The sequence below is a fragment of the Podarcis tiliguerta genome (assembly GCF_965153285.1).
Source record: "Podarcis tiliguerta genome assembly, chromosome: 3".
Classification (NCBI taxonomy): Eukaryota; Metazoa; Chordata; class Lepidosauria; order Squamata; family Lacertidae; genus Podarcis; species Podarcis tiliguerta.
In genome coordinates, this window is record NC_139536.1 from 33,696,412 (window position 1) to 33,716,721 (window position 20,310).

At 40.8% G+C, this 20,310-nt stretch overlaps 1 protein-coding gene across 1 annotated transcript in view; it reads right to left on the reverse strand.

The window, feature by feature from the left end:
* Nucleotides 1-473: 473 nt before the first annotated feature.
* Nucleotides 474-20,310, reverse strand: part of BABAM2 (BRISC and BRCA1 A complex member 2) — a 125,988-nt gene continuing 106,151 nt past the window's right edge. The window contains exons 12-13 of the mRNA XM_083434536.1: nt 1,084-4,739; nt 474-740 (exon numbers count right to left, since the gene is read on the reverse strand). Coding sequence (XP_083290662.1) covers nt 4,676-4,739 — 64 coding nt within the window. The 3' untranslated portion in view covers nt 474-740; nt 1,084-4,675. The remainder of the gene's footprint in view (nt 741-1,083; nt 4,740-20,310) is intronic.

Genomic DNA, 20,310 nt, shown 5'->3' on the forward strand with positions numbered 1-20,310 from the left:
AGATGTCTGCTCCGATTTAGCGCTGAAGAGCAGGCTTTCTCTGGGAAAGGAGCGGGGCAAGGGTGAAACTGCTCAGACCTGTGCCTAGAAAGCATGAATCAAGCAGAATACTGCTTGGACTCGTGCTTTCTGGGTGCAGGTCAATTCAATTGGAAGTATGGACGAGCTCAGAGGGATCAGCTGCCATCAGCCCATTTTAGAAACTGCTCCATCCTAGGCAGGCTTAGATTTAGGGGGAGGTGAACCAGGTTAACACCTGGGGTGCCAACTTTGGAGGTGCTCGTCACATACTATTCACTCACACATGAAACAATGTGCACAGTTTGTTTTCACTGGCAAAGCTGGAAACAACGATGTGCACACCACATTTTCTCTATCATTATTGTTCTCACCTGGGTAGGGTGGGGGGAATTGACAACGTTGGTGCCCTTTCAACAAACAATGTGAAATGAGAGGAATTGCAATCGGATCCCTGCATGGGAACGTACGATTTTAATGACAAGAGATAAATCATGCATGTAGATCATTTCTCAAACTCGCGAACATGGGCTACAAATCCAGCAAGAAGGTATTCAAAAACTGAACCAAGGAAGGGAGGGGGAATGCCATAGAAACTTCCTGCCAACCCTTTGGTCTCTGCTGGTATAGACTGAGCAGCAGATCCAATCCTGTACAGGGCTCTGCCACCACCACATCACATCTGTCTGGGCTCATAAGGGACATTTAGCAATATGTATCTCCTATACATATTGCTTGTATCAGTGCCTAGGGCTTGCCGATCGAAAGGTCGGCGGTTCGAATCCCCGCGGCGGGGTGCGCTCCCGCTGTTCGGTCCCAGCGCCTGCCAACCTAGCAGTTCGAAAGCACCCCTGGGTGCAAGTAGATAAATAGGGACCGCTTACTAGCGGGAAGGTAAACGGCGTTTCCGTGTGCGGCTCTGGCTCCCCAGAGCAGCGATGTCACGATGGCCACGTGACCCGGAAGTGTCTTCGGACAGCGCTGGCCCTTGGCCTCTTTGAGTGAGATGGGCGCACAACCCTAGAGTCTGTCAAGACTGGCCCGTACGGGCAGGGGTACCTTTACCTTTTTATCTCCTATATTTGCATCCTTCTGATTGCTCAGAATAGCCGAGTCACCTCAATTTCTAGTTTCACAAACCTTTGAAGGAGGTTTGGCTTAGAGATAGTGACTTCTGAAGGGGACCCTGATAGCTTCATGGCTTCAAGGGTGATTTGAAACCAGTCCAATTCATTTTCAGGCAAGTCTTTTTTCTTTTTTATGCATCAATGTAAATATAAAGTATAAGGAGAATATTGGCACACATGTCAAAGCATCTTATAGCTCTTCCAGTTAATAACAATAAAAGCATTCCCCGCCCCCCATGACCTATTACTAGTGATACTCTTGATCTGCAGCGGCTGTGTATGATCAAGTTCCTACATGCTAACAATAGGCTTCTGGTTTTTATAACCATAAGTCAAAACTTCCCTCTCACCAGGCTTTGGGAAAGAGGAGGGCAGCTGAGTCAAAAAAAGGTAAAGACATGTGTGCATCAATAGTGGAGCCCACAGTACTAATTTAATGAAAAGAAATTACATGGCAGAAGTGAACCGACAAGATTTCCCTTTCTCACACACTGTTGTCAGGTTCACTAGAAAACAGAAGTGAAGGTAATAAGTGAGTAGCTGCATCTGGAATAGAAGTATTTTGGGGTTTTTAAAAACCCACCGTAAACCAGCTATAAAAAAGTGACGATGCAATAGTTTGGGAGAAGGTTGTCTGTCTAAACAAGTGGCTGAATGGTGTCATCTAAAAGGAGAAAAGAGTAAATGTAGAAGCATGCTTACGGGTATCTGCAGGTTACAAGTGAGGCAGTTTATTTTGCAACGAAGCAGATGGAGGCGATTAGCTTCTCACACTTATTATTCATCCAATTCTATGCATGCATTGTATTTGGAAGAGGGAACCTGCCAATTTGTGGTTTCTTAAATGCTCATTAATGCTTGGCCATGCCAACTCCCTGGAAAAGACCCTGATGTTGGGAAAGATTGAGGGCACAAGGAGAAGGGGACGACAGACATGAGTTTGACCAAATTGCGGGAGGCAGTGGAAGACAGGAGTGCCTGGCGTGCTCTGGTCCATGGGGTCATGACTAAACAACAACAATGCCAACTTGTTTTTAGACACTGATCCATCACTGATGGAACTGAACCAGAAGGGAGATGCAACCTTGCTCACTTTGGTAAGTTCTAAGCATAGGCCACGATGCTATGTACCTGGGACTAAAGTTGCACTGGAGCAAATCACAAATCACATTTCCTACATGGAACTAGTCCACTGCACTTGCTATAGGGAGCAAGGGCCTCTATGTGATCTTATATGGTACTCTGGAAAGCTTCTGGGAAGAAATGGACTTTTGAGTTCTAGATGACAATTTTGTATATTCAGCATTGTCTTTTTCTAACTTTTTTAAAAAACCCACCCCTATATATTTGAATATTTCACCATGTAATTGACCGTTTTTGGCCAAAACCGATGAATCCCACCTAGAAGCAACTTCAATATAATGTTGACTACATGCAGGATTCATGTATGATGTAGGAAAATTGGCCTTGTGTGCACATGCCTCAAAATATTTCAGCCCAACATGCTGGTGTGGAGGCAGAAGGCCCTGTAAGCCACCTAGCCTGGTGAGAAGACTTCTGCCCTCTGAGCTGTATTCAAACAAGGCTGCTCTGGACCGTGGAAGTCCTTCAGATACTTGGGACTACAATTCCCATCAGTCCCAGGTAGCACAACCAACTGTCAGGGCTGATGGGAATGGTAAGCCAGAACACCTGGAGGGTGCTAGGATGGGGAAAGCAGACCTAGTCTGGTAAGAAGACCCTGCCCGCTCCAAACTGTATTTAAGCCAGCCCCTTGGAAGGCAAGACTGGAACTAGTTACGTGGGTTAGCATTTATTTTACCTGTCTGTTAATTTTGTTCTGAACTTATCCCGCCTTAAGTCTAGATTACTTCATTGTAATAATTTATCCTATGATTTTGGAATTGTTGATGCTGTCTTGTTTGAATTTGCTGGTGCTTTAAAAAAAACATTTTTAAAATAAAAATGTTCCGCATTACAAAAAAAATTGTTTATTGCAATCTGCTTTGGGCATGGTTTACGGTGGAAAAATATCTTCTGTTAGACAGCGCTAATGCACAATTGGGAGCCTTAAAGTACAAATCCTGGTAGTGCAATGGCAAGGGGAAGCAGTAGAGACAAAGCCTGCTGGACCAGGTGGCAAGATTCCCTTGTGCACACAATGCCAGCAGAAAGAAAGAGGCCTGGTGACCAGGTGCATCCAATCCCAAAGTAATTGGGTAGTACTAATAAAGAGTACTGTCCACTAACATTCTAATAATGATGTTCTATGGGTTCTATCCCACTAAGCAGCCACTCAAAGTATGACTTAGATACAACCCTATAATGTTAGTTAAATTTCAAGGTATAGTGTCATATTAGGCAACTAGAGGTGTTCTGGATACAACAGCAGAAAATATTCAGTTTTGTTCTGTGAATCACAACGGAACTAAAGTATGTTTTCCACATACTATTTATGAACGTTTGATTCCCTTTTGGAAAGCACCCTGAGCTATTTACAAAATATGGGAAGTTAGTCCACGGCTAGTCAGACAAGCGCCTTGCCGAAATGTATCACAGAAAAGGAACAACAAATGGCTCAGATGTTGAATGTACAATTCATGTATAAGAAAGAATGATGCATCCAATTATGCTTTCTCATAAAGTCATCTAGATGTGAACTAAACCATACATTTTAGGTTGAAAGACTATGTATTATAAATTAATAAAGGTACTAATGACACTGTTGATGTTAAAAGCCTGTTCAATAGTGGCATTTGTGTTTCTCATCAGAGCTGTACCGTGAAATGTGAATTCATCATAACTTACACATTTAATTTTTAGACACTACTGGTATTCAAATGGTAGACATTTCTTAGTAACATACTGGATAGTAACAAGATAGCTGATCTCAGATTTGGTACTGATAACAAGAGTACAAAGCAGAATTCTACAACATGGGGGACTTCCAGTTAGAAGCACTAAGAGTTATGTGCCATCATACTACCTTCTGTAGCAATTAAAATGTTCCTCTGGTTTTGTTCTTTCAGACTCAATTGGAGATAAATCTTGAACACAAATAATTACAAAGGCATAATACGGCAGTGCTTTGTCTAACAAGGCTTATTGCTCAGCTATTTTCTGTTGACTTCTAATATGTCAAAAAGTTGAAATTCATCACGGAAAAGTTCACAAGAAAGCCTGAAACACTGGTATAGAAAAAGAATTCATAAATAAGGCATCGCGGAGGGGGGGGCACATCTATGCAAATTATTTTTAATTTTGAACACACAGATAAAATAAGAAATGTGTTTGCATGTAGGAAAAATGAGCAAAATATAACAAAAAATGTTTAGTCAGCCAAGGTCCTCATATAGACAAGAGTAAATTCAATCTGTGGTGATCACAACAACACCCCAGAGGCAAAACACACCAAGAGACTGAAGTCCAAACTACTTGCGGGAAGCCATCTTGCAATTTGTTGACAGGCAATGACATAAGACTCTGTTTGGCATCCTTGCAGGATGAGGTTGTCTCCCCCTTTTATGATCTTAGAGTTTTCCATTGGCAAATGCTGCCTCCTGGAACTGAGGGACAAATGTTTTGAAATGAGCCCTAGTGGAGGAAAGAAAAGGGTTGAAGTTAGTAAAGAACAAAATTATTTACTACTATTATTATTATTATTATTATTATTATTATTATTATTAGAATTTATATACTGCCCTATACCCAGAGGTCTCAGGGCGGTTCACAGAACGAAACAGAGAACATGCTGCACAGGGCAAGATCTTCTAATGTGCAAACCTCAAGACTGAGAACTTTTCTCAGTTAAAAATCTCCTTGTGTAACACCTGTGCCTGCCACAGATCAAGTCTAGCAGCACGATCTCTCAGCCCCAAATAATATATAAGGGATATCCTTGCTACGTCAGAGGGCTATATTCCTGTTCATTAAAAAAACAAACACCAAACAGCAGATATGTCTCTTAGGTCTTGAACCATGACCAGTGTGCACACTTCAATCTTAGTCTCAGTGAATTTCCCTGTTATTTATACCCCAGCCATTCTTTACTGTGATTCTTTATTGGTGTTTTGTCATGGAATCTGTTATCATTCCCACTGAAATAGATTTTGTAGGCAGCTAAGTATCATCAACAATGGCTCTCTCTCCTGTCTCCCTCAGCCCAGATATAATAACTCTAATTTTTTTAAACTAAGCAGAGCAGTATTTTGCAGCAATTGGCATGAAAAATGTACTCCCCTCCATAGAACGTCAAGAAATGGACATGCCTGCCATTGTCTGTCATACCATTTGCTTCAGTGTAAGGTGGTAGAGCACCTCTAACATCTTTGATTATCACGTTTCTGGGTTAATTGGATTCATCCATGATGATAGGGCACGGATATTTAGTAGAGCAAGCAATGGAGATAATAAATACTGCAGATGGTCATAAACTAAAATCTGCTTTCAGGTAAGTAGCAGAGCAGGGCTGCCAGAGGCAGTCAGAGTTGATCTTAAGGGGATCAACTAATTCAGGTTTTTGAGAAAAAACATGGTATTTTAAAGTAACTTAAAATCAGAATATTTTGTGTATGTTCTGGAACTGATGAGTGCATTAACTGAACATTTTTAAAAGGTTTAGGTTCAGAATCCTCTCTTGTTCCAATAATGGGCAGAGAATGTCACATTTACCCCAAAGTTGAATAAATTCAAACAGTTTCATGATAATCTGCATCTTGTAACTGAATAGGAAGAGCAAATGTTCTGCTCACTTGCTAGGCTAAAATTTAAATTTAAATTTAAATTTGAGCAGACACTAGCCTCCCTTTCTTTTTTCTGTAGAAGAGTTATTCTACAGATTAATATTTCTCTTTCCTCTCATGCCGTTCTGGGTAAATTTCTGGAGAGAAGGTAGCTGTGAATTATATCCTTTGCTTTATTACAATGATTATTATGAACAAAGTTGCCAAAATCCTAGGCATTTCTTAATACAAATTCTATGCCAAGCATCCCTAAAGCAAGTAAAGGGGGGGAGGGAATAGCTCTGAATGTCACAATCTGGATAGAGACATTAGCAGCTTCTGAACTCCAATTATTCCTCTGAATGGTGGAGGCTGGAAAACCTGAGTAACCATAAAATAACAAAACTGGAATACGTAAAAAACAAAGTAGCCCACTTCCCAGCAATTCAAAACTTCCCTTGACCTAAAGCAGACTCAAGAAAAGCTATTGACTTTATTACAAAGACATCTGACCGTATCATAGAAATGCAAATGGGATCTAGCTGTACAAACAAGCCCACTCCTTTTGAACATTCTGTAGAAGGGGAATCCAGAAGGATGCTGTGCAAATTTCCTCATTGTCCAACAGTGTAAACAATTTGCCACTGGTTCCCTGAATATTCACACATGTGTTGCTTGACACAAAATGAACCCAACGCTTAAACAACCGTTGTGCAACTAGGCTTCAGCAGAGCTAAGCACAATGTGTTTCTTCTTCCTTTCCTTGTTTACACAAAGCTCTGATTTTTGTGACTTGCAGAAATTAGCTCACCCATCTTCTAACAGGGGTCCTAACCAGAACAGAATAAAATGATACCTCTGTTTACAATGTCTTGCATGCAATATATCCTCCCCCCCTTTTTTTGCAACAGCATAATATTGCCCACTTCTTGTGTTCATATTTTTCTGTAAGAGGCAGGAAGATTCAAGGTAGTGTTTTATAGAATCAGTGTATCCCCCACCCATTCTTGGACCTGTGGGAACCATTAACGGAGACAAAGCCTTGGGCAAATTATGCAGTTGCTCACAACATTGGCTTGGTATGTAAAACAAAATACGCCACACTGCACTCTACTATCATCTTGAGGGATGGAACACAGTAAAAATCAATGCAGCCCCCCCCCCCCCCGTTCCCTGCCTCAAACTGGTTGTTGGAACCTGATGGTACTGTCTGGGAGCAAAAGGGAGACTGCAGAATAAAAAAAGAAATGCAACAGGCATATCAATAAGAAACTTGGGAGTGATGCACATGTTATATCCTCCATCACCACTGCTAAAAACATAAGACTCAGATTTGTCATGGTTGCCTTAAAACAGGAATACTCTGATCTGCTTTATCAGAGACACTACATTTGCACTTAAATGTACCTGAGACGAAATAAAAGAAATGATTAAGAGAATGACAACAGTGGAGAGTGGAACTGTCAAAATGATACGCAAACTCTGTATCTTTCCTACCATGTCTCATTATATTTGTATGTTATATGGAATTGTTTGAAGATGCTTTTGCTTTCAAGGAAATCGTTTGAAGATTTTTAAAATAAATAAAGAAACAAACAAAAATCATAGTTTAAAAACCAAACTGGATATCTGTGGAAAGGGGCACAAACCACTTTATTGGTTAAAGGTCTACAAAGTCATCTCTGTGTGTGCAGTGACCTCCACAAGAAGCGCTGAAAGCTCTTGACTGCTGTCAGTGCAGTTACCACAGGCTGGATATCAACCAAAATAGAAAAGGTGTGATCCTACAAACCCTTATGGTTGCAAAGAGAATATCCTTCCAGCCATGAAGTATAAAACACTCACCACCCACTGTTTAGTGGTCTGAAGACCTCCTGCCCTTTCCACATTTGAATGTATATCTTCTAATTGTCAATCTCATTTGGATGTTTATTTGGACATAGGGACTCTGTGTGTGTCTGTTGTGTGTGTGAGAGAGAGAAAAAAATGATGTGCTAATGTGAGCTGAGGATGTTTCTTCTTGTTATATTTGCCAAATAAAAGAGGAAATAAGGTGTACACAGGAAGTAGGGCCAGGAGGAAAGAATTGTGTGTGTGTGTGTGTGTGTGTGTGTGTGCGCGCGCGCACGCATGTTTAGGTACCATGCATCAGGAAGAAGCATGCAAAGTGTAAGTGCTGATTGCACACGTGTCAGTCCAGAAGCCAAAATGTGTATGTGAAAGATTTAGTCAACTTACAACTGGGGTGCAATTTCACAAGGGTTTTAAAAATCATGCTGCAGAATAAGCAAACAAGATACAGCCGTACAGATCACCATTAAAAAAAAAGAAAAAACAGGATTAACTGCATAATGTTATAAATGTAAAGAGAAGTTACAAGTTGTGCTGAGTGTTTCTTTGTGGAAAAGGAGTGGGGGGGAAAGCACAATTATAAACTAATTTGTAACAACTTGAGGGCAAGGGAAGGAGATGGCAGTTCACCTCCATACCATCTGGCATGCCTGAAATGTGGGTAGCTGATACCAGAGTCTTACTGCTACTACAAAAGAGAGATAGATTGAAGAAGCTATTGCCCTGCAACAGATGGAAATAGCATTCAAATGGATAAACAGTTTCACCATAATTTACAAAAGACTGCGGTGAAAGAAACAAAAAACCCAAGTTAATCTTGAGAAGCATCAAAACAAAAAAAACGTTTCTGTACATGTGAAACATGGAACAGAACAATTTCTATTCACATGAAGCACAGTTCTCTTTTTAGTTGTTCTTGTTTTATCTGTAAGCTGCCTTGAGTCCCTGTCAGGGAAAAAGGCGGGGTATAGATAAATATAAAACAACAACAACAGCAAGAACAACAACAGGGTGGGTCTTGTCCTCTGGGCAGCCCAGGCACACCATGCACACTGCCCGGGCTTGTGCCCCAGGAAGGTCATTTTGGTGCTGCTAACACTTCACCCCCGGAGGCGCACTCCATTGTCTCTCGAGACAGATGGATGCCAACAACAACAAAGAATGATGTGATGAAACTTAAAGAAAATGTTACACTTGCCCTATTATTAAATTAGCTGTGCACGTGCTGCTTATATTCACTCCTAATGTCTATCATATGCCACTGGCATGCTGGATCTTCCACTCTCACCTCCTGAACTTTGTAATAATTTGTCAAGGTACATTTCCTCCTACATGTTTTCAGTAGTTTCGCTAGGCTTGTATGTGGTGTTGATTTAAGTTTCCCAGGTACCATAGCATGTGGGTGACCGTAGATTACCTAGCATTTAATATTCTGTTGTTGTGCTTGGCAGTACGAGAGTGCAGAAAAAATGTCTTTGCACTTCAAATTGGTGATAGTGTGCAGTCGTTGTACACAGAACCCACACAAGATATGTGAATTTGTTCAGTTTGCATCAACTAGTGCAGCGGTTCTCAACCTGTGGGTCCCCAGATATTGTTGGACTACAACTCCCATCATCCCTGAGCTCTGGCCTTGCTAGCTAAGGGTGATGGGAGTTGTAGTTCAACAACATCTGGGGACCCACAGGTTGAGAAAGGCTGAACTAGTGCAACATTTATGCTTGGGAGTCCCCCCATCCCCTAAGTTAGGGTCAGTGGTATTGGTGATAGTGAGACAAGAGAGAGGTGAGTGAAAGAAAGTTGAATGTTGCATTCCCCCTACCAACAGAGGGTATAATATTGTATGTTTCACATCCCCTTCCTTCACGCCACAGGCACCAGCTGCTTTGGATAGCTAGAGGGAGGGATTTAAGGAACTCTTCCTATGAAACAACCCATTGTGGGGATGTTGGACCATAACCGCAGTGGAGCTCAAGGCAGGGAAAGAAAGGCTGTGCCTATCAATCTACGCAGTTACAGTGGTACCTTGGTTTACAACCATAATCCGTTCCGGAGGTCCGTTTGTAAACCAAAACAGGTTGTAACCCAAGGCGTGCTTTCGCCAATGGGGCCTCCAAATTTTTTTTGTTTGTAATTCCCCCCTCCCCAAAAAAGAAGGGTTGTAATCCAAAAAAGGTTGCAAACCAGGACATGCACTTCTGGGTTTGACGTGTTTGTAATCCAAAACGTATGCAAACCAAGGTACCACTGTATTTAATATATTTATTTCGAATCCTCCCAAGACAGCTGACAAATGATACCTTGTAATATTGTTGTCTCAATTTTATTAGTGTAACAATTCATTAGGATCCTCCTCACATGCTTCAGCTGCTGTTTATCCTAGCTTATATTCAATCCTCGTTCTCATCACAGTCTAAATCCATGCAGCAAAGTTTTGTGAATTTGCCGTTAGGGAAAGGTGTGTGTGTGGGGGGGGACTGATAGAAATGAGGTTTGTCACACTCCTGTGTGTTCAACAAAATATGTTGCAAAGGAAGAGGAAACAAAAGAAAGAAGGAATATGAATTGCGTTGTTGTTTTTTAAATGACCCTGTGAGGAGGAACACACTGACTAGGTTAGCCAAATTGTGAGGCAGGGCCCTACAGTTGTGGTATCTCCTCTTCCCAATGTTTCAAGAAGGACTGATTTTGATCCAGCAAGCTGGGGTTCAAAGGCTCAATAAATACACTATAAGGACGTATCAATACAAGGAAAATCATTAGTTTCTTTCACCATCCATACTCTAGAAGCTATCAAGGAAAACTTCACATTTCACTTGCTTAAGAAGCACATTGATGCCATGCCATTTGACAGTGAGAGCCTCAAAGCCTTCTTTCCATGATATAACTATTCATGTTGACGTACTTCTATCTGCTAATACTCTGGCTATAGTTGCCCCAGTGCCTTAAATGTCAAGAAGTGTCTTCAAGAAGAAAAAGCAAACATCAGTTGATGGTCCAAAGATGGTTGAAAGTATGAAGTGTAAAGTCAGCACCTAAAGTAGACAATTCCTCGCCAGTACAGAATGGTTTGACTTAACCCCAATTTTCAATAGCAAGTGACAGGCCTTCAAGAGAAAATAAATAAATTGCAGAGTAGTCATCAACATTATGTAATGTGCCATTTCCTTCTACAAGACCACTGAATGCTCTGCGGTTATTCTTACTTGGGGGCAGTGTCAACTAACCTCACTTGTGCTTCTCTTTATTGGTGGCTTTCAAGAGATGTGCCAGTTATTTCTGGTGTGCTTACCCCCGCTAATTAGTGTTTTAGTATCAATCACTCTAAAAAAACCCAACAAGCTAAAATCACAGATATTGTCACAAATATTTTAGCTGCTGGGAAGGGGATGGTAAGCTATATGGATATACCTCAATGAAAATGAAGGATCACAGTTTGATTATGGAAAAACTCATGTGGAGATCAGGGTTCGAAATTAGCAGGGTGCCAGGTGCATTTTGCGCCTAAAGATTCTCCATTTGCGAGCACCTCCAAAAGTCTGGGTGCCATTTTTTTGCACCTGGCTGATACTCAAGGATTACAGAAATGTATGGGCTTTGAAGCCTCAAAGTGTATGTTAAGGATAAACAATATATTAAGGAGTTTAACAATAAAGAGTAGAGTGTTTTGAAAACTGAAGCATGGTACCAATATTTTTATTGTCAACACCAAATTAAACATATATTAACAATTTCTGCTAAAATGTGATATTAATGTGTTACTTATGTGAATTGCATATTAATTCATGCTTATCAAAATAATAAATAACAAGTGTTGCTGATCCCCGCCCCCAGTGGTGACTAGACATTCTGTTTTGGCGCCCACACCCCAGATCCCATAAGCCAGGGATGTCTAACCAGTAGATTGCAATCTACCGGTAGATCCCTGGCTGATCCTGGTAGATTGCGGGATTCTTATTGTGTACAAAAAGTTACAGGGAAAAGCTTAAAAACTCTGTGCAATCTTCCCCACAAAAAGCTCAACAACTCTGGGCAATCCACCCACCCCACGCACGCTCCTCCTCCCTCCAATGACAATGCGTAGATCACTGCCAGTTTTTCTATACTGGGAGTAGATCGCAGTCTCTTGGGAATTGGACATGTCTGCCATAAGCCATTTGGCTCTTAGCTTTTCTATCCCAGTTTCTAAGACTGGTGGAGATTAGGAACAGGATGATTATTCACAGTGGCCAGTAAGCAGGGACAAAAGCAGAGAAACAGGCACTTGGAAGAGCCCAAAGGGCAGTTATGGGGAGCCCAGAGGCAGGAGGCACTGGGTTACAAATTTGGGATGTATGGGAAGCATAGGTAAAGGGTTGCAGAGACATATCAGGCTGGAAGATTCACATGTCTGAATAGAACCATGAATTCAAGGGCAATTCTGCATTTTTAAAAAAGGTTTCAGGAGAATTGGCATGGTTTCCAAAGTGCATTTTAAGGTATTTATTGACCTGTTTCTTCTCTTCATCTGCACGTAGCCCAGAGTAACACTAAACTTATACAGGACAAACTAAGAATCTAACAACTTCTCTTCTTACATTTGTCTCGGCACTGCAATCAGAGGCCAAGTGATAAATGGAAAAAGGTGGAAGAAAATGCCTTTCAGAAATATTAACATGAGAACACCATAGTAATGTGGCTTTTATCAAGCATTTCTGTTTATCTTATTAGGAGTCACTCCATCTCTACAGTGCCCAACCATCATGATTTATGCAAGCAGGCCAAGAGTAGACTTTCAGTATCAAAGGCTTTGCAATCCAGACCAAATCCCTTCTAATCAAAATAATTCAGACCAGGGAAAATCTGGAGAGCGTTCCACTCTCTTCCATAGATGAGATGAAAGCTAGAGCTAAACTCAAGAAAGACCAGGGCAAAGATCATATGACTTTGTGTCTTTGACCTATTCATCTCAGACTGTAATTATGATGTTGCCAATTCATAATAATGTCATGTTACATAAAGGATGTCAACAGTGTGGCCACAAAGTGCATCCAAGTTCTTGTAAATCCCTCTGACTATACACTTTTTGAAGCTCAGACTGGTAATTCTAAAGGCTTTATAGTTCCCTGTTCTTGCAGCAACTTGTCCTGAAACAAAGAAAACTTGTTTTGGAAATGCTTGCCACCCACAGCAGTCTGTTCTTGGGCATTTGACGAGGAGAGGGCCAACCCTTCCCTGACCACAGATAGTCTGGCTGGCTCTTTTTGTGCAACTCCCAGTAATTAACCTTTAAAAGCACAAAAGACAGATAATAGGATGCTCTCAGAGACAGGGTTACTACCTTTCCAGATGCACTGACCCAGAGACACACACTAGGGGTGGGGATGGTTATAAAAAACACAAGTGATTTCAAGATATTTAGTTTTATTACTACTTATATAACTGAAGTGATCAAGGCAAAAAGGTGAAATTTAAGAACGCATAGAAACTGATCCCAAAGAGGTATTTTAGCCACAGCGGTGGACAGACATCTGCATGGCTTTTGTGGAAAGTGAAACAGAGTCACTGCATCTCATGCCATGGAAAAACACTTCAAAACTTTTTGGCTCCTTGTGGTTTCGGTGCAATGCCTCGTTGGTGACTGCTTTGGAATAACACACAAGGAGCTATGGGTTCTTTGGAGGAATGGCAGAGTATTGATGTACAAAATAAAAATCACGTGCACCTTCATGTCTGGAGTACAAATACAACACAGCATCTTTTGCCACTAGTCACTTAACTCAAAAAGAGGACAAACGTCTGATTATTGCAGTGTGGCAGGAAAGAAAACTGCCTATGAAGTGCTCCCCTCAAATGATATGTTTCCAGATCACTCAGGAACAGTAACATACCCCTGCCTCCATTTCCTCCTTTCCTCTGTTTCTGTGTGTCAATTTTATATTGTAAGCCCACTGAAGTAGTGACCTGTCATGTAAACATCATGGGGCATAGATGGCACTAAGAAGATAAATATGATGGATGATTTTTGTTCTCTGAATAAAAAAATTCAGGGAATTGTTGACCTGTGCTGCAGCTCAAATGGATTATTTTAAAGCTCACGTGCAAGGTCTATGCCGGGCTTCTGCACAACCCCTCAGAGGACACACAGACTGACAAATGGACATACCCTCTTTTATTCACACATACAAGCAAGCAAGCAACACATTGAGACAGATCCTCTCACACATGTAAAGGCCACCATCCAGAGATACTCACTCACATGGGGTACCCTGATCCTGATCATCAGGCAGGCTGCTGTTTCACTGCTCTACAATTTTTGACACTGTTGTCCACTTCTGGGACCAACCTCCATGCACTACCCTTGTCAGACTGGTGAGTTTATGTGGTTTCTGGCAAGCTGATTCTGGCATATGTGGTGGCAATCAAGCACTGAAACTGCTGGGGGGCGGGTCAGAGGTGACTGCCAGAGTTCAAAATTGCTACTTGCTGCTAGGAGCATGAGAGGGTACAGCAGGCAGGAGCTTAAGTTCTGTGAGCTCCTACATAGCAATGCCTAAAGTCTCAAGGGTGTAGCTTGTGGGATTCTTCAATTTCTGCAACAAATGGATTCTGGGGAGCCAGCTTGAGAGGAAGTAACCCACTCTACCACTGGGCAATCAAACTGCATGTCTCTGGGATCCTCGGTCTCCCTCACCTCCATATCTGCAACCTACATAGGCAGCTGCGGAATGTGCACACAGATCCTCTACTTTGTGTTTATTCTAAAGTTCAATAGCAATTTGTTGGATGTCTAATCAGCAGTACACACCTTTCTAATGCAAGGTCTCTGGAAGTTGCCCAACTTTGCCAATGGCTAATGAGAGAGCCTGATCACATGTCCCCAGGTCACAGCTGGTGTGACAGTCACTCTAACTAAAAGTGGGACAAAAGAACACAATGAAATGTTTATGGACTCGTCTCGTTTTAACTTATGTATGCCTAGCAGTTTTAAAGTCCTGTTTATTCCGACAAACAACGAGAATTTAAAACTGCAAATAGTTATTGTTTCAAGTGTGGTTTGGTATGTAGGTCACATTTCATAACAGGATTAGATGGAACTGTAATGTATCATTACACTCAGAAGTATCCCTATGATCTAGAAAAGAAAGTCTTACGTTAAGCATTTGCTCAATAAACAAAGTTTATGAACATCCCAAGGTCACGTAAAACATTTCAAATATGCTTAACGAAAGACGCAGGCCTTATTAAAAATCAACTTCCATTCAAATTAAGCTCTGTTTACATTCAAATTAACATTCTAAAATCTTTTTCTATTTCTAATTACTGTCATCTACAATTCTTTTGTTCCAAAAAAGTAAAGGAAAATTCCATATATTTTGTTTCCTATGCAGTAGTTGTGTTTGACTGTCCTCATGGGACATAAAAGTTTACATTATGAGATGAAAAGTTTTGTGTGTTCTAGGAGAGCATCTTGTTGGGTTGGTCCATCAAACACCAATTTATAATTAAACTGAATGTGTTTGTTTTTCTAAGTCATTATACATGTGCCTTACAGAACAGGCAATTATTTGTCATAAATCTAGACAGTATCAGTTTCCAGATTCAAATGCAGAGATCAACTCATCATTTCTATTTGGTTGTGTGACGAGCTCCTATGGAATTCCAAAAAGAAACTTTCCCAATCATTTTTGGTTGGTAAACTGGTTAAAAGGGGACTAAGTATTACCGTATTGGCCTGAATATAAGCCTCACTTTCCCCAAAATTCCGACCATGAAAAGTTAAAGTGTGGCTTATACTCGCAACCTTATGGTATGCAGCCAGGAGTGTGGGGCAAACAGTGCCAGGAGCACAGCAAAGCAGCGCCCGCCCCGTGCATAGTCCCCTGTCCTCTCTCCCAAGGTCGGGAAGGGAGTGAGGAAGGGGAAAGGCCGACAGCAATGCAGTGTGCCCCTCCCGCCCATATGCAGCCAGGAGCAGTAAGGAATGGAGCGGCTTATATTTGGGATTTATTCCTCTCCCCCCCACTTCCAATTTTAAAGGTGCGGCTTATATTTGGGTGCGGCTTATATTTGCGCCAATACGGTATTACTCTCTGGTGGATCCATGGGTAGTTGGGCAACTGTACTCAAAGACTCTCTATGAAGATGGGAGTCACTCAAAGCACTGCTGCTGTTCAAGTATTTTACTACTGGACCATATGAAATATACCAAATATTTAGCATGGCAGTATTCTAGTTTAGCATATTCTACTGCAATAGATGAACACTCAAGTTAAAACCAACATTAGTTAGCAACAATTCTTCAGCTTCTTTTGGATTTCTTTCCCTCTTCCTTCAGGCCAAAAGATGCATGCTGCATCCATGCTCATTTTCAAGGTGTCCACACACATATTTAGGGTACAGAAGGAAATAGCAGAGAAATATCTCTCACCAGATATTCAGTTCACATTCCGGAGAGCAGAAATTGTCTTGTGAAGAATTCCACTATGTAGAGCAATACATAATTAAAGAGTACTCATTTCTGGGCATTGGGGGGGAAACTACACTTTAAAAAAAATGTACTGTCTGTCATAAGAGATCCTATACTTTCATTGAATAAAATAATCTAAATGTAATTATATCCCTTATTTAATACTTGAAATTTTGCTATATACAACAATGCTGAGATGGAATGCTTCAATACTGCATATTCGTTATTTAGAAAACCCTGTATTCCGTCAAGAATTTCACATATGCTTATCTCCCACCATGGCATTACATCTTTAATCATTGTTTTTCCTTTGCCAAAGTCAAAGATTTAATGAGAAGTGACCAGAAATAAGTTTCCCAACCCTCCTAATTTGGCTGAAATCCACATTATGCATGACAGCACTGAAGATCCCTGGCAGGCACCTGTCAGAAACCAACATACCATGTCTTAAGAGCTGCAATCAGCTATCCAAGACGACACTTTTCAAAATGTACATGAAAAATGTGATTCAACTAGCCAGACACTACTACAATGCCACCCACCGTCATGAACATACACAGATTTCACTGCAACATAGATTGCTCCTCCATTACAGGCCATCATTTGCATTCGTTTTTGGTCCACTGGTTTTTTATTTGTCTCTACCACAGCATCTATCTAATTAAAGGGGATTTTGTTACAAGAGCTGTTAAGCTAATAATGCATTAAGTATCTTAATAATAAAGCATTATGTGATATTAGAGTAAAATGTCGCTTCCTTCTACTTTCGTCTTTCTGGATGTTGGCATTTTATCCCATCGGTAACTATATATTTTATTTAGTGAACAATTCCTTGAAATTAAAGTGTGCAAATTTAAGGAGGGTAGGCTTCATTAACTCAAAGGAAGTAAATGCGGACCTTTAGGGTTCTTTCCCAGAATCCACTCTACTTTCCAGCTCCCGGAATGAAATCTCACTATCAATACTTTTAATGAGATTTGCAGTGTTTAGTTAATTAATCCATTTGATTAAAAGTCATTTCAGCAGAGTTAAAATTTCTCCTTACAATTTTTTATTTATTTAAAATCATATTTCTAACGCTAAAAATATTCACAGAAAATGTGGTTGGCAGGTACTTTCATAGGAGAAGCTCTCCTGCTGGCTTCAGGTTTAAAGTGCCCTCTGAAAAGTGAACATCGCCGAGTTCCTTCCTAAGGTTTGCCAGAAGCATAGCCTGGAACATGGCAGAAGAGCGTTTTTTTCTTCAACTTTAAACTGCAAAGAATAGCAGTTGAAAGGAGTGGCAATGGAGCTTTTTGGCATCTGACATTTTTTTCCCCTGCATGCACTGGATGTTGTCATCTATGCCACTTGGGGTGACAGGATAAGATTCCAGATGCCACAATCATATGTCAGCCTCTCCCTGAAAGCCCTCTTTCCCCCCATCTGCAATGACCTGGACTGAGTTGGCATTTGGACACGGTGGAAAGAAAATGGTAGCTTCCAGGTGAACTGTGGTCACTATGGGATCAGAGGGTGGGCAAGCATCATCAGCATGGCAGAACCTACCAAGGCACTGGTGCTCCAGTACCTGCCTAACAATACTGGTGCTCCAGTACCTGCCTAACATGGATACCAGGTCTGAAATAAACCATATTTGTGTTTTTGCATAATTTATCCTGCTTCTCTAATCAAGGGGAGGGGCAAGGAGTTGCCAGCCACAGAAGTCTTACTTTCAAGTATCTGAAATGCTTCATTCAGAGTCAACCAAGTATTGCCCTACATGTAGCTTCTTTGCACCCAAATGAACTAGAATTTTGCCTCCTTCCTTCCCCCATAGACAAGGACAAGATTCACAAGATGCTGAAACATTTTAACTGCCCTTGCCTAGATGTGTGGGAAATGCCTAACTTGCACTTTTTAGAGTTTAGACTACGGTATGGAAACATGGCTAACGCCAGGCCTCGTCTGCATTTCCTGAAGCCTCATGGGATTTTTCTGGAACTGAACAAAGAGTAACTGAGAACAGACACTAATCCGGCATGCTTCCAATAGCTAAGTATTACATGCACAAACAAGTAAGCTTTATTTACAATATTCCTACATAAAATTGCAGGCTGAGAGACTGTATGTTCTGTTTACATAGACATGAATGCCTACTTAAGAAGAGAAAAACACAACATTTTTTTCCCATGGAAACAAAAATCCTGGGTCTGCTTTATATCTATACCATGAATAGGAGCATTGGTTGTTCACAATTAGCTATATATTTTATGCCCACCATAGATCACCATGAACTGTATGTTTCAGTACACTGGCCTGAAGCTGTCTCCATGCATTCCCCTTTTCTGCAAAAGTAGCTTTTGTGTTGTGAGAGTAGAACTACTCTTGACGGCTAATCTATAGATGTCCTCTTTCCCCCAATCTTCTGTTTTTCATATAGGTCATTAAAGTCAGAGTGAATTTCTGGGTCAATCCATTGCAATCTACCTTCTTCTATAACTATCTCCTATTCATTAATTTGACTTGACCACAAATAGGCATATGGACGGCAATAGATAAGCAGAAAAGACCCACATGTTGTTCTGTTTACTATTTACATTTTGCTCCATACTACTTCATTCATACTCATGGAAATTTATATATGGGCCTCAAAGAAGATAGCAACTCAAACTGGGTAAGACAGAAAAACAAACAGTTTCAAATCATGCTGCTGTTACAGCAGACTGGCATTCATACATATTTATTTTCAAACTAAGAATTCATAAATCTCTTTAAGAGAGGAAACAATATTTTTCAGGATGATATGACTGTGCGTTGTCCCCATTTGTAAATACAGGACATAAATAAAGGCTTTACAAGGGGAAATATATGGAGTCACTTTGTATATAAAAAGCAAGAGCAAAAATGGAGAAAGCTTGTGTAGAAATTACTCATAAGTTGGAGGCACGTAAGTAGAGAGAATTTATGCATGAAAACAGGCAAAGAGAAAGAAGGTGGGTGTTTTGAACATAAAAAGTAAAAAAGGTAAAGGTAAATGACCCATGGATGGTTGAGTCTAGACAAAGGTGACTATGGGATGTGGCACTCATCTCGCTTCAGGCCGACGGAGCCAGCTTTTGTCCACAGACAGCTTTCCAGGTCATGGGGCCAGCATGACTAAACTGCTTTTGGTGCAATGTGACAGAAGCCAGAGCACATGGAAACACTGTTTACCTTCCTGCCGCAGTGGTACCTATTTATCTACTTGCATTGGTATGCTTTCAAACTGCTAGGTTGGCAGAAGCTGGGACAGAGCAATGGGAGCTCACCCTGTTGTGCGGATTTGAACTGCCAACCTTCTGATCGGCAAGCCCAAGAGGCTCAGTGGTTTAGACCATAGCGCCACTCAACCATTTCACTCAACAATGGCACTTAAAATTAAATAACAAAAGTTGATAAAATAGCCTGTAAAAAACCCAACCATCGACTTGTATTATTTTTACTAATGAAACCTGACCAAGAGATTTTATAGGTGTTTCCTAATTTTTATGAAAAAATTAGAAAACCTGAAAAAAGATTCTAAGTTTCTTAAATGAAAATGTTCCCCATATGACTTTAATGCACAATGAAAGCTAAAAATGAACATTCAAGTTCCTAACGAGGGACTTAACAGAATAAACCCAACCTCTGAATATCAAGACTAACAAACAAGGCTTGGTTCCCTGCAAGCATGAATTGGATTATTTTGTGCATAGCCTTACTGTCTTAAATCCTGGTATAAGAATAATCCTGTTGGATAAGATCAAAGATCTAGTCCTGATTCCAACAGTAGTTGGAGAGATGCCTCTGGGAAACCCACATTTGAAGGCAAAAATGTTTGGTCTCAACCTCCAGCCCATGGTATTAGGAGGAACATACCACTGACCTCACATTTGAAGGCTATTGCTTGATTATACGAACAGCTTTGTCAGTCCAATGGTCAGGGCAGAGAGCACAACCAGAAGCAGTGAAAAGGAGGGAATACAAAACGATCTTCTTTTATGATGTCTTCCCCAAACTTTTGAAGAAATTGTGAAGGCACTGGATTTTAACTTGTTCATTTTTAAAAAAGGTCTTATAATAAGAATTTACAGTGACCTCTGCAAATTCTTATACTACTACACCTGTCTATGCTGCGTAATAT